This window comes from Anopheles maculipalpis, chromosome 2RL, assembly GCF_943734695.1.
Source record: "Anopheles maculipalpis chromosome 2RL, idAnoMacuDA_375_x, whole genome shotgun sequence".
NCBI lineage: Eukaryota > Metazoa > Arthropoda > Insecta > Diptera > Culicidae > Anopheles > Anopheles maculipalpis.
In genome coordinates, this window is record NC_064871.1 from 43,416,074 (window position 1) to 43,429,442 (window position 13,369).

Here is a 13,369-nt window from a genome sequence, read left to right on the forward strand (position 1 = left end):
AGGATCTTTTAATGCTATATATAATCTAATATGCAGCTTAATTTGCTTAATTCTAGATGTTTTGTTTTCCAACTTTTTTGTTCTTTTACCTACGCAGTGTTAAAGCGACCGGGGGAGAGAAGACCCGTGAAAAAGACTTATTTTTGTTCTGTTACTTTGTCAAATAAACATATACACACTATACAGGTGCATGTATTAGACGACATTCTTTGGCGCTTACACGCGCACGTATAACACTTTTCTCACCATTTTAGTTTTACTTGGTGTTTTACATTTGAGCCAATTTTGTTTTCTATACAGTGTGTGTGTGTGTGTGTGTGTGTACTTGGATATAGTCTTCGCTCTGGACATCGCATGGTTTGCTTAAACTGGGGAATTATAAAGCTTTACTTCTCTTTCTGCTGCATGCATATTTACACGTCACTTGTCCCATAGTGCTGTGTTCCACAACATTTGCTTCATGAGAAGCAATGGCAACTAAGACAAAGAAGGTATGCTATTGGAAAACACAATTTCTCGTACATTTGTGCGCTGGTACTTTTTTTTCCTACTGATGGTTAACAAATTTATACCAAATCATCGAATTCTCTACTGTACTTTACTCAATAGAATATATTTTACGAAGCTTGCACAAACATCTTCAATGGGAATTGGAGGGAATGCAATAGCAAATTTTGCGCCTAGCAGGTGCTTCTCGAAATTGTTATTTCTCATTCCGCTCTTCTCTGCCTAATCACACCAGAACATACTCTCTAGACACTACACACGTTTACACAAATCTTTAGTATTCGATAGAGTTCGTAAGCACTTCTTCTCTAGTTGCATTATTGCATTATAATTGCACACTTGAAAACGAATAAGAATGAAAGTGTAACATAAAGAAGGAATCGATCAATATATATCGACTAAACTTAAAAAAATGCAATACAAACACTAAGGATCGTATTATTTTACTTTGATTTGTAAAAAAACGAAGGAAGTGAACATGCTATTTCAAAACATAAAACTAAAACTACAGTCATATGCTTGATTATCGTACTGATTACTGATTCCACGGTTTCTTTCGCTTTAGCTAGCTAACCTGTCCTATCTTTGTTACGTGCGCATAGTTTTTTTTTTCACTAATCTCTACATCACCGCTAAGTACGTCCACGACCAACGTTATGTAAACGTTGCAAATATAATTCTTTGTCTGTTTTCTTTTCACACAACTAATTGCAATAATACACACACTTTGACTCTTCCTCTCATGCATGTCATAGACGAGAAATTTCGAAAAACACAGGAAAAGGCCATTTTAAACAAATAAAACAAACCTAACGTGTACCCTAAATGTTGTGGCACACACATTTACAGCTGCGTGTACATGTGGGTGCACTCTAATGGTGATGATCATCATCACGGTCCAACAGTATTTGGAAACTTAAAAATAATCTTTGGTTTCATTTCGAAATGTGTACAAACTACCTACTACGCCTTCCCGTTCGGAAGTGTGACAGGCGGACAGGCAGCAACAGAGGAGTTCCATTTGCAACGATCTATCTAGCTAACGACGAATCTCCTTGGATACCAAGAAGCTTTCTCTGGACCGTGGAAACAGAAAGAAACGATGCCTACCACACATCACATCACACAGCTCTTAAACTGCTGCTTGCTATGGTTTGCTTTATCGTGGTGCCTCCTGTGACTGCTGCTGGGAAGGAGTTTTTCGCTTATCCACTAGCTTAATATCGTGCAGCTGTAGATCGTTCTTAGAGGTGGATGCAAATTTGATCATCGATTGCGTCGATACTTGCGGCACATGGCTGAGATCAAGCCGCGTAAGTGCGTCACATTTGGCTAGGTGATCAAGCGACAGTTCCGTAATCAGCTTGCAGCAGCTCAGGTCCAGCTCGATCAACGTTTTAATGGCTGCGGGCGATGTGCCGATCTGTGCGATAGCAGCATCCGTGATGCGCTGACACGAGCTCAAGTCGAGGTGTGTAAGGTTTGGTAAACCTTGCGTAATGTAGCGGAGTGCTACGTCCGAGATATCTGCACCGGCCACTTTCAACATTTTAAGGTTGCGCAGCCGTGACTTGGAATCAGCCAATCCAGGGCGGGAATCTTTCGGTGGCGATAGTATTTCGCGGATAGCAAAATCATTCAAACCCGCAATAAAGCTCAGATCAAGTACCTGCAGTGGTGGGCACATGCATGTATGCAGCCCTAGCACAGCCTGTATGTGTGTGCCCTGGAGCGAGAGATTCTTGAGACCGGGGATGCGTGATATCAACCACGTAACCTGCCGTTTGCCAAGTCCTATCCAATCCATTATCAAATGTTCCGGCTGACGGCGTACTATCGCCGACAGCAAGTTCGGGGACAGCTTGTACTCGGTACAATTCATACGCTTCCAGAGCGATTGGTCGACCGCTATGTTGGACCAGGTCTTGCACACCATCGTACACGTGGCAAGCGTTTCCGGCGGTAGGTAACGAAACACGGCCAATAAACAGGTAGCATCAAGCGCGTAATTTCCCGCCATCGGCATCGTCGGTGTATGCGTGACCGATGATGCTGGCCGTATCGGGTACAGTGGTTTCTTCATCGGTTTTGTTGATGTGTTGTGGATCTGATGTGCTAGCTGCATACGCTGGGAGGACTTTTTCCTTGGCAGCGTACCGTGGTGATTCGTGTTCTTCCCGTCATGACCATCTGGCGGTCCTGCAGCAGCACCACCACCACCATGGTTAGTTCCGCCGTGATTTATATTTATGGCACCACCACCTTCTTCACTCTTTCTTCGCTTCACCGGAACACCTGCGACACCTCCTCCAACGGCGGATGCTGCAATCTCACGGCCATCTTTTATAACGCTCGTTGCATGATGATTCGTCGAGTACCCGTGATGGTGGTGGTCCAGCGGTTCATTCTTCACCTCCACCTTCACCGCATTGTTGGATGGTGCATTAATTGTCTGAAGATGCATTTTCTTCCCCACACCGGAGGCATCATTTTCCGACCCGCTCGATATATCCTCATCCTTTATCTTGGGCTTTCGCTCGAACAGTATGTTACCACCTTTACTGCCGACTATGACCGCACTTCCAGACACGGCAAAATCGTACAGCATATCATCCTGGAAGCGGGGTGCTCTCGGTGCGGACACATTAGATCCAGGCATCATACCATCTCCACCTGCAATCGATCCATCCGCACCACCACCACTATGGCCACCACCTATTCGACCAAACTCGGTGTTGTGGGTCGAGGATGCGTCACTGCTTACCGACATGCGCCGTATTTCCGACGATTTTTGTCGCGCTCGAAAGTGTCTTGGCTGAAATGGTACAGCAAAAGAAAAGAAAGTTATTTTTTAAACTCACAATCAGCTTCATCCACCCACACCGCTTACCCGATAATCTGTATTTTTGCCCATTTTGCAGCACGTCGGACATTCCCAGCTGTTTGGCAGATCATCGTTCACGATACCTTGTGCCTCCGGTGCAGCACGCTGCGCACAGTCCGGATGCGATATTTCGTAGCACACCGAACACTCCATCAGTGCGGACGGACCTTCCTGCAGCTGCGCCTGCAGTTTAGCCTGCGCCGGTGCCGTAATCGGTGCCTGACGCCATCCATCCAGATTGCAATGAATACACTGAGCCGTTACCGGTAGCATCGGCTGCAAGCACTGGCGCATCATGCAAGTCTGCTTAGCCCGACCGGGACCGCCAAACTTCACCATGTCAAGACAAAAACTACACTCCCCGCAATCGGACCGCTGGCAGGCTTCGCAATTTTTGCATCGTGTCCGGCGCCTGCGCGGTCCGTTACCACCACCACTATCCCGCTTGTCGAAATGGCCACCACCGTTGTTACCCCCGGTACTATGCTTCTTGTACGGGCCACGACCGCTAGCCCCACTCGACGGTAACCGGTTACCGCTGGTCGGCTGTGGCGAGACAAAGCTACGATCGTCACCATGATGATTGCCTCCATGGTGATTGTTCGTATACCTAGCCGGAGGACCCATCGTGGTACCCCCGTTCGAGCTACCGATCGGCGAACGGGACGAACCGAGTGGGGATACCACGTTCCGCTCACCGTCCGCCTGTAACACTTGAAGATTATTGTGACGAGGCTGGGAATGATTTTGTTGTTGCTGCTGGTGTTCCTGCTGTGGATTCGACTGACCATGCCGATGGTCTATTACACTTTCACCATTATCACCATTCTTTTTCTCCTCCTTAATTTTTACTCGTCGGTCGTCCATGTCGTCGTCCTCATCCTGCCGCTGCTCATCAGCGGTACCTCGCGCAAGATTTGCACGACCGTCATCATCACCCGGTCCTTCATTATCGGTCGTCCGGTTTCCACAGCCATCACCCGAATAATATTCATAGTGCTCCCGAATGTACGCATTGTTGCTTACGTTCAGGTCCGGGTGCAACACCGGCACACCGGTAACGGCCAACTCCGGAACGTCCCGACAGTGTCGCTCGACCAACGTCCGTACGTCCTTAATGAGCGCCACCGGATCCTTTATCAGCTCCGGTACATTCTTCTTCTGTGCCGGCAAATCGTACAGGTACATCACGATGTCCTTCAGCCCGAACAGTTCGTAGTGCGTCAGATGTACATGCGGTTTCCCTTCCAGCTCGTGCTCTCGGCCCGGTTCGCCCTCGAGATGTGAATGACCAAGCAGCGTGTACACATACTTCGCCAGCACGTACCACAGCATTTCGGTGAAAAATGGGTAACGAAACTTCTGCGGCACCTTCGTATTATCCTCCACCTGCGTAATTTTCAGCTGCTTCACGATGCCGAACGAATGCAGAAAGTTCCCGCCGAACACGAGCGAATCCGTCGGTGTGTACACGGCATGGATCCACCCGGTAGGGATGAAGAACGTATTGCCGGCTGTCAGGTAAACGCGCGCACACTTTTCCACGGTATCGCCAAAGAACACGTCCGACTGTTTGCCCGACAGTACCCACTTCTCGTACAGCTGCAGATTCTTCTCGGTCGGTGGTATCAGCCAGAATACTTTGCTACCGCGCAGTATATGATACCACACCGAGGTGCCACCGAAATCGACGTGAAAGTCCGTGTAACAGTTCTTGACCGACATCAGACAGTACTTCTGCACCTTTGGATACATCATGTCGTTTAGCAGGTTGGTCGATTCGACCTGTGATTCTTTCAGTTGCTTCGGCCACACCACATCCACCCAATCGATCTGCCGTACGATCGACGGACTTTGCACGTAGTTTTCCAGCTTGGTGTGGGAAAACTCGAGCGAAATCACGTTCAGCAGCTTCTTCTTGGCCGGATCCTCGTAATACTTTTCCCATTCTTTCATCGTCATCTCGACGTTTTTCTGCGTGTTAACGTCCATCACGTCCAGCAGGCGGCGCGACCCGACGCACATCCGGACGTCACTGATGGAGAAATTGGCCGTCGGTACCTGCAGCCCGAGACCGGTTTTCTCCTTGAACAGTAGCGGAATGTTGAAGCCATTCTGTTGCAAAAACCTGCCGAGAGAAGGGGACAAAGCGAAAAAGAACATTAGGCCCAAGGTAAAAGGGGAAAAACATGAAGAACTTGCGGCTAATCACTTTATGGTAATTACGTTAATTTGTATAAACAATCAAATTCTAATCGTCCTTCAAAACAGGGCAACAACAAAATAATCGATGTTCCCTCCATTCTGCCGGTTCCTTCCTATGGAACAAAAAACATTATACTGCTGGCTCCGCTTTTAGTTTTCCTCCTCAACTGCAAGTAAAACCCAAATGCATTGTCGCGTGCAGTTTTCAGCCCCGTTTTGAACGTCGTGGGAGGGAGGTGGAAAGTTTGTTTGATGGTTGTCCCCAAAAATTTTTAACCGCAGAAAGCTGACAACAAAAAGTGGCATACCTTGGAAGGCAGTGGAAGAAAACGTGCCCACGGAAAGATTGAAAAAGACAAAATGGTTTGCCATAAAATTGAAAATGTATAGAGGCCGTGTGTCAGGTTGCGCTTTCTGCTAGTAGGGGTCCTTTCTTTCGACACCGTCATTCAACCCGGTTACGCCCGATGGGGCATATTTGATTTTCCGGTATCTCAAAAAGATGAAATAAAAATTGATTAAGTTCATTTTTACAACAAAAAATACTATCTCGACTTATTGGGCCTGATAGCTACTCCAAACATGATACAAAAAACGACAGACAATTAGTTCTTGACGTTTGTCAAGAACTAATCGTACCGATTTTAGACCGAGTAGGGCCTTTCACACTTACAAGACTGAATCGACTATTGGAAATGTATCGTAACATTTTCATCACACCAACTTACCCGACGGTTAGATTTTCGCCTTTCATTTCCCGCACCATGCCGGACTGAGCAAATCGAGGCGATTCCAGCTTTTCCGCCACGCTGAATCCTCTCGCACCTTCGTAATCATCGTCGCCGAATGTGAACTCTTCCGAATACAGTTTCCGTTGTTTACGTTCGCGCTACGGAAAGAGGAGAAAAGAAAAATACTTTAGATAGAAAGTATAAGCATGACTGGACAGTATTTGCTTAAATCAATCTTAAACCCTCTCTATATGCTTGTGCTGCCAAATTACCAACTCAATAAACAGAACAAGATTGTAAGACACTCGGCGTGCGAACATTGTTGACGGTTCGTCGTGTTTCCACCTAAGCGAATATGATTACGGCATATGTTTTATTCTAACCACCGTCAAAAATACATACGGTCACCCACCCCCACCCCCCCTCCCATGGCAGGTGAGCAACCAATCGTCATGCACTCGTCATAATCCGCATTTTGCACACTTTGTTGTTGCTTGGCGAGCGATTCAAGTAGGCGATTTTATGACCGTGAAAAGTGAAAGTCACACTTCCTCAGCTGTTTTTTGGCCCATCTATCGATATGCTCTGTGTGTGTTCATCTATAATAAGCCGGAAAAACTCACCACGTGCATCGCCGTATGTTATTCTCTGGTTGGGTGCGTTTGTTGTAGGTTTGTTTGCGAATAAATAAAAACAAACGATTCACACAACAAAGGAACGAATAAAATCTGATTAATGTTTGCTTTTTCGCTATGAGTTCATATCACAGTCTAATGAAATGAGATAAATTCTTTTCGTTTGTAGACTTTTTATAGTTTTTTTTTTTTTTTTTTTTGGTAAACATGAGCCAAATTCATACGAAAATTTTAAATTTAATTGTTGATTGATAGATTCATTTTATGTTTATCCACATTTTTTGGAATTTGCGATTGTCACCTAACAAGATCCTTTCAAGGACAAAGCCTCTTAGACGACACGGCTCTTAGGACGCTACAGGTAATTTATGGACGAGGTTTGGTGTTGGATAGTCAGTCCTCACTACGGGGGGACGATCCGGAGGGGTTTTTAACCCTGGTCCTGCCGTATGAAGACCAGTGGCGCTGTTGCCTACACCACCGGGCCGCCCCTTTTGTTGAAAAGTGTTAATTAAAAGAATAATGTTTTTCCGACACGAAAGCTCATTTCCAATTATCAGTTTAATAGCTAAATAATGAATTAAATTTACAAAACCGATAAAGCATAAAAGGAGCCTTCCATTTTCTCACACATTCAATCAATTAAAAGCCCTAGCACCCACACAAACATTACTCATCCAATCCAAAATAAGTGAACGATGCTGCCTTTTACACCTTTTTCTCGTTTGTGAGTGTAAGGGAAACATGTTGCCAAAAATTGCTGCTCGCGAATAACTTCCCTGCCGATTGGTCGACGACGAGAAGCCAACGCGGAACCTCCAAAAACCTGAATGATAAAAACCGGTTTCTTAAGCCTGTTTTAGGGCATTGGATGGTGCGGGAACACTGAAAATAAAGCATTGCCCCAATGTTCTAGATCACCGCCGGATGGATGGTCTCTTCCAAATGAACCAAAGTCTTTCAACGGGTTTCGCAAATAGTAGAATTGATCGACGAGTATCGTGCTTAACGATTTACGAATCTTTTAAGACGTATACTCATTGAAGCTTCAAATCAATAAAGACATAGTCAAAAGGATTGGGAAACAAACCTTTTGACCACGAAGTGTAAACAGAAGCGCGAAACACCTAGGTTTCACCTGATGGTTGGAGATTGATTTACTTCGGTGGACCCAAGTGGAGAACTAAGCCTACTGTTGTTACTGCATCCAAAGCCCACCACCCAGCTACAATCGATTGATGATGATGATGGTTCAAGCTCATCGCATCTAATCACATCGTCTACTAGTATACAATAATAGGAATTCCAATTTTGCAAGCGTTATTTCTATGCTAGAGAACGCTGAACCGGCATTTTTATCAAACGATACGCTATATAAGTTAAGCAATAGGTCTAGAGACTGATGTAAAGCCACGATGACCGTTGGATTTCTTTTTTTTTCGCATACGATCGTCGTAATGCTTGTCTTGAAGTTAGCACGCACAAGAGGTGTTTATTTATTGTAGATATGCTCCTCTCTTCGAAAACAGGGCTTCCCTTTAGTTTTTGAACCAGACTGGTGACTGTAAACTCCGTGAAACGTCACTTAACGACACAGTGTGATTTTGTACATGTTTTGCATTTTATGTTGTTCGGCTTAACAATTAGCTACGAGAACATGGACCAATTTTTCTAAAATACATAAATTGTTGTTATAACAGCAGAAATGATCATATAATACAGGTAAATACAACTGAAGCAACAGAATTCATAATTTTTCTACTAGTTAAGCTAGTTTGTACATAAGTAGGTCACAGACAGGGTAACTTATGTGCATTTAATCGGTGATCATCTAGCTTTTACTATTCGCTCAAGACATTTCGAACCTCAGCACCTGTGTCCCCGGTATTGGTACACTAAAGTGTGCAAATTCATCCTCCTTGCGCATCTCTCATCATCTTCCAACCTTTCCAAGCCTGGGCCAATACTCTTCTGCCGGTACACGCGCGAAAGAAAAAAGAAATCCATCGTTCCATCATCGCACTAGCCGGCCGGTCTCGATATTCGCACGACGGTGGTGTATGTATGTGTGTTCGTGCGTGTGTCAAATAAATGCTGCCACATAACCGCGCAAAAAAAAAAAAATGACTACACAGTCAAGGCTCTCAGATGTAGCCTTTTCTTTTTAAAGAAAAACTCCAAAGGAAGCTGCGATCAAGTATTGCCGGCCGGGTCGGCACACAGCAACGGGAGTGGACACAGTCATTTCCTCGATTCTCAAAAACCCATCGATAGGTTTTGCTATAAACCCACCTCCACCCTCTATGCTGTGAAGATTCGCTTGTGCAAGAGAGCAAGATGTATACGCGCGTGCGCATAAGTTCTCTTCTCACATTATGCTAGTTTCTCTCTCTCTCTCTCTCTCTCTCTCTCTCTCTCTCTCGCTCTATCGTTTCGCTTGCTCGAACGAAGCGTGTCGCATCCTTTTTCGTTCTGGTAACAGTCTGGCCGTTCCGGGGTCCCCCGGAGGAAGTACCTGCACCGCGGACTGGCTGACTGGATGACTGGTCATGTCGATTTCCACATACTTTAACCCTATTACAAATTCACCCTGGTAAGAGCGCAAAACTCGAAGCAGGTTGCCGCCGTTGCATTTTTTTTTTTAATTCATGTAAACCCTGCCCGGCCGTATTGCTTTGCTTCCGTTACCAAAAAAAGAGCAAATCTCAGAGAGAGTCAAACGGTGTTGAGATGACGGCATGAAATCATTCGCACACACGTTTGCTATACTTTTAGCGTAACAAACACCAGGGGATGGGGTAGCTATTAGGGGATGACCAAGCCGTACGCGTCATGCTTATTGTATGCTTTTCGTAAGCCACTATCACTTGCTGCGTCCTGTCTTACTAAACCACCGGATACGGGATACTAAGCTCCAACCAAAACGCACACACACACACAACGTCATCTAATTTGCGATGTTTGTTTGCGCGTTTGTTTTGCATGAGCCAAATAGACGACCACTAGCAATGCTGCACTAGTAATACATTAAATACAGAGCGCATCGGTGGTAGCGGTGACAAGGGCGCCGGTCTTCATACGACAGGACCGGAGTTCATATCTTATTCGAACTATTCTTCCGTAGTGAGGATTTAACTATCCAACTATGTAATATCAACAAGTCTTGTAAGTCATTAGATGGCCGACGATACCTAAGTGAAGGTCGTTAAGCCAAGAAGAGGAAAAGCAGAAATACAAGTCAATATAATACTTGAATCGTGACAGTTTTGAACAGAACTATCACACTACATAATGAACATTATGCCTTAAACCTAATTTATTCCACAGTAAAGTTCAGTTAATTTTTGGACTCAACAACAAGAGCAAACTGATGAGCCGAACATGTGCGATCAAGTAGGTCAAGCAATGAAAGGGACAATATTAAAACAATTTATCAACATATTTAATTAAAATAGTTATTTGTCGTTATGATGCTTATCCTAAGCCTTCAATTTCATTCCATAAATGATTCTAAGTCTACTTTACCGAACATAGTTGTTTGGGTTTGTGGATTAACGGCCGCGTATAATTGGTGTCCTGATATATAATGACCTACTTATTTTATTTGTAAAGTGGAGATAGCTGATCTATTAATGCCGGCGTGTCCAGAAGATGTGCATTGCACTGGACAGAATGCAAAAGTAACCAGAGGAACAGAAAAAGGTGAAAATATACTGTGAGACTAACTGCAAAAATAACTGGAAAATCGTCAACACAAAAAACCACCGTAAAAAAACTCAAAGATATCCGGTAAGAAAAATTGAATCATACCAAAAACCCAAGATAGCTCTTTTACGATCACGTTGAGTAAAATTGCCACCCGGCTATTTCTAGAATGAATTCAACGTACACACAGAGTACCGTGTCGTATAACACATCTTCGTGTTTGCCAGGTGTGCATAAGTCGTGTGGAATATCTGCTACGCTCGTTCGAACCATCCGGCGTGGCCGTTTCCTTATCATAAAATATTCCGCTTCACTTATAGGCCACCAACAAACTGGAGCTCAATGCTTCTCAAGTTCTCTTTGGAATCAATATCGATTACATGCACTATTTGTTCTACTTAGTTTACTGATTTATGCTTGAAGCGCCTGGCATGCCGGGTACGAGCAGAAATACGCCAGTTATTCGCATCTTCGCAATCAGTGTTTTTCTTTCAACACAATAATTCCAGCTGGACACGACACTACACGGAATATTACAAATTTTGATTTTGAGAAGAAAAACAGATTAAAAGAAAAAAAATAGGTATGACACTCCCAAGAGCCGTGTGTCCCCGATTAGGAGGGGGGGGGGGGGGGGGGGGTATGCCACGCCGCACAAATCATTCACAACTGATGCCCCCTTTTTCACAAATTTTCTTGTGTTGCACACGACTTACTCACCAGTTGCCTACGACTTTTCGATGGTGATATCGGCGGCACCTTATCGGATGACATCGTGCCGCACGTTTTGACGTACGATGTTCAACCAAACGAAGCCAATGTGGTGTTGTGTTGCTGCTGCTGCTGATGATGATGATGATGACCTCTTATCTGGTTCGCGTGTATGCTCGTTCTAGCCTTTTTCCGGTGCAGAACCCCATGCACAACTCACACTACACACACGCGTACAGCTCACGCACCTTTGACACACATACACCGGGCGGTCGGACGGTGGATGACGATTGTGCACGGTAATTAATATTCTTTATTTATTTTGCTACACCGCAAGCAGACAGCTGGCTCAAAAGCAACACTGCGACATATGCTCCTACAAACGGTTCCGTTGACGTCACATTGACACGGTTTCCCAACAACAACATATAAAACAAGCTAACAATGCACACGCACGCGGGCAAGATTTATTTTCACGGCACTTGCACTTTTGTCCGTTTCGAACACCTGCAGAGCATGGATATAGCGTACTTTCGCTCGGTTATGCACATTTACATCACGCGAACACGATTTATTACTTTTATTTAACACTTTCTTCCTCACTTAAAAAAAAAAAATTCAACGACGCAAGAAGATGTTGGCTGTTTTGTTGACGTTTTCCTTACTGTTGCGCTTAAATCCGTGTTAAGAAGAAAATTTAGAACCTAGAGAAAGAGAAAAAGATCCCCAAAAAGAACGTGTGAGAGTGAGACAGGGAACAAAACCGATACAGAGTAGGCGAGATACTAAACGCGAACGCGGCAGGACTCGAATCATAAACGCATTCCAATAAACTGCACCCTTGACACTTTCTTCTTTGCTTCCCTTGTGTAAATTAAACCAAAAAAACACACGCACGCACGCACACGTACACAGAGACACACGTTTCCTCCCCTCGAGAGAGCTGTCCGATCTCTCGCTCTCTTTCTCTCGTTTCTTCTACAGGCGCTTCTTCCTAACTCACTACTCTTGCTCTTTTTACTCCGACTTCCTCTCAGTCTTTTGCTCGATTCACTTGTCACGGTTGATGATGATGATGATGATGCGGCTGCGTTTTGTGTGGTGTGTGCTTTTTTTTATTCGTTCCCTTGTTGTTCGCCTAATTATGACCCGCCAATTGACAGCAGATGGAAGAAGGAAAGGATGTGTGGTTGGCGATAACGAACAAGTAGAAGAAAGCAACCCGCGCCTACTAAGAAGGTGTATGGACAGCGGCGGGAAAATAACACCAAATACGCTCTTCTATTTTCCTCCCAATCACTTACGTACACACACATGCAAACACGCGCGCGGAGCCTCACTTTGGACAATTAGCACCAGGCATAGCACCAGAGCTAGGCGGGGTGGCGCACAGGTTGAAAATGTCCGAAGAAAAACATCGACAGCATTAAAAAATCCAGCACAGCGCGTTCAGAAGTGTGTGGTGAAGGCCACAAACCACACCGCCGACGAGATAAAGTAGTGGTGGGTCGGAATCCACCAGGTCCATGTGTGGCTGGTGTGAGATATTACTGAACGGGGGAGGATATGGGTTGTGCGGGGTGCAAGATCCACTGGTGACAACACCACTTGTCTAAGCGAAACGGGCAAAACGCATTCACTCGCCACTTAAAACACACGCGTACGGTTCTGTATCGAGACGAGACTCACCACACTCGGGCGATGTATAATGGCGGCGGCTGGTTTTGCTGCTGAAACCGCGCACGGAGCAGATCGCACGTCCGAAGCGAATCGTCGCCGTCACCTTTGAGCTGGCACGCACACGCCCGTACTGAACGGAACCAATTCAACCGGGAAGACCTCGAGCTGCTGCGCTTCAAAAAGTCAGCAGTTTCGTCGGTGCGTTCGGATACCGTCGAAGATGACGTCATCAGCGACGATGCCACGAACCGCGCGCACAATGGAAAAACGGCGTGATCCACCGATTGGCAACACAACACTACACACACATG

The 13,369-nt window shown here is 45.3% G+C and overlaps 2 protein-coding genes across 2 annotated transcripts in view; both read right to left on the reverse strand.

Moving 5' to 3' along the window:
* LOC126557814 (fumarate hydratase, mitochondrial-like) overlaps positions 1–13,369 on the reverse strand; it is a 269,371-nt gene that overhangs the window by 43,551 nt on the left and 212,451 nt on the right. The window lies entirely within an intron of this gene.
* LOC126567153 (jmjC domain-containing histone demethylation protein 1) lies at positions 1,667–11,571 on the reverse strand. The gene is made up of 4 exons (XM_050223386.1): positions 11,388–11,571; positions 6,325–6,485; positions 3,398–5,519; positions 1,667–3,322 (listed from the first exon to the last, which is right to left on the reverse strand). Exons 1-4 carry the CDS (start codon positions 11,439–11,441, stop codon positions 1,667–1,669), a joined length of 3,993 nt encoding a protein of 1,330 aa, XP_050079343.1. The 5' UTR covers positions 11,442–11,571.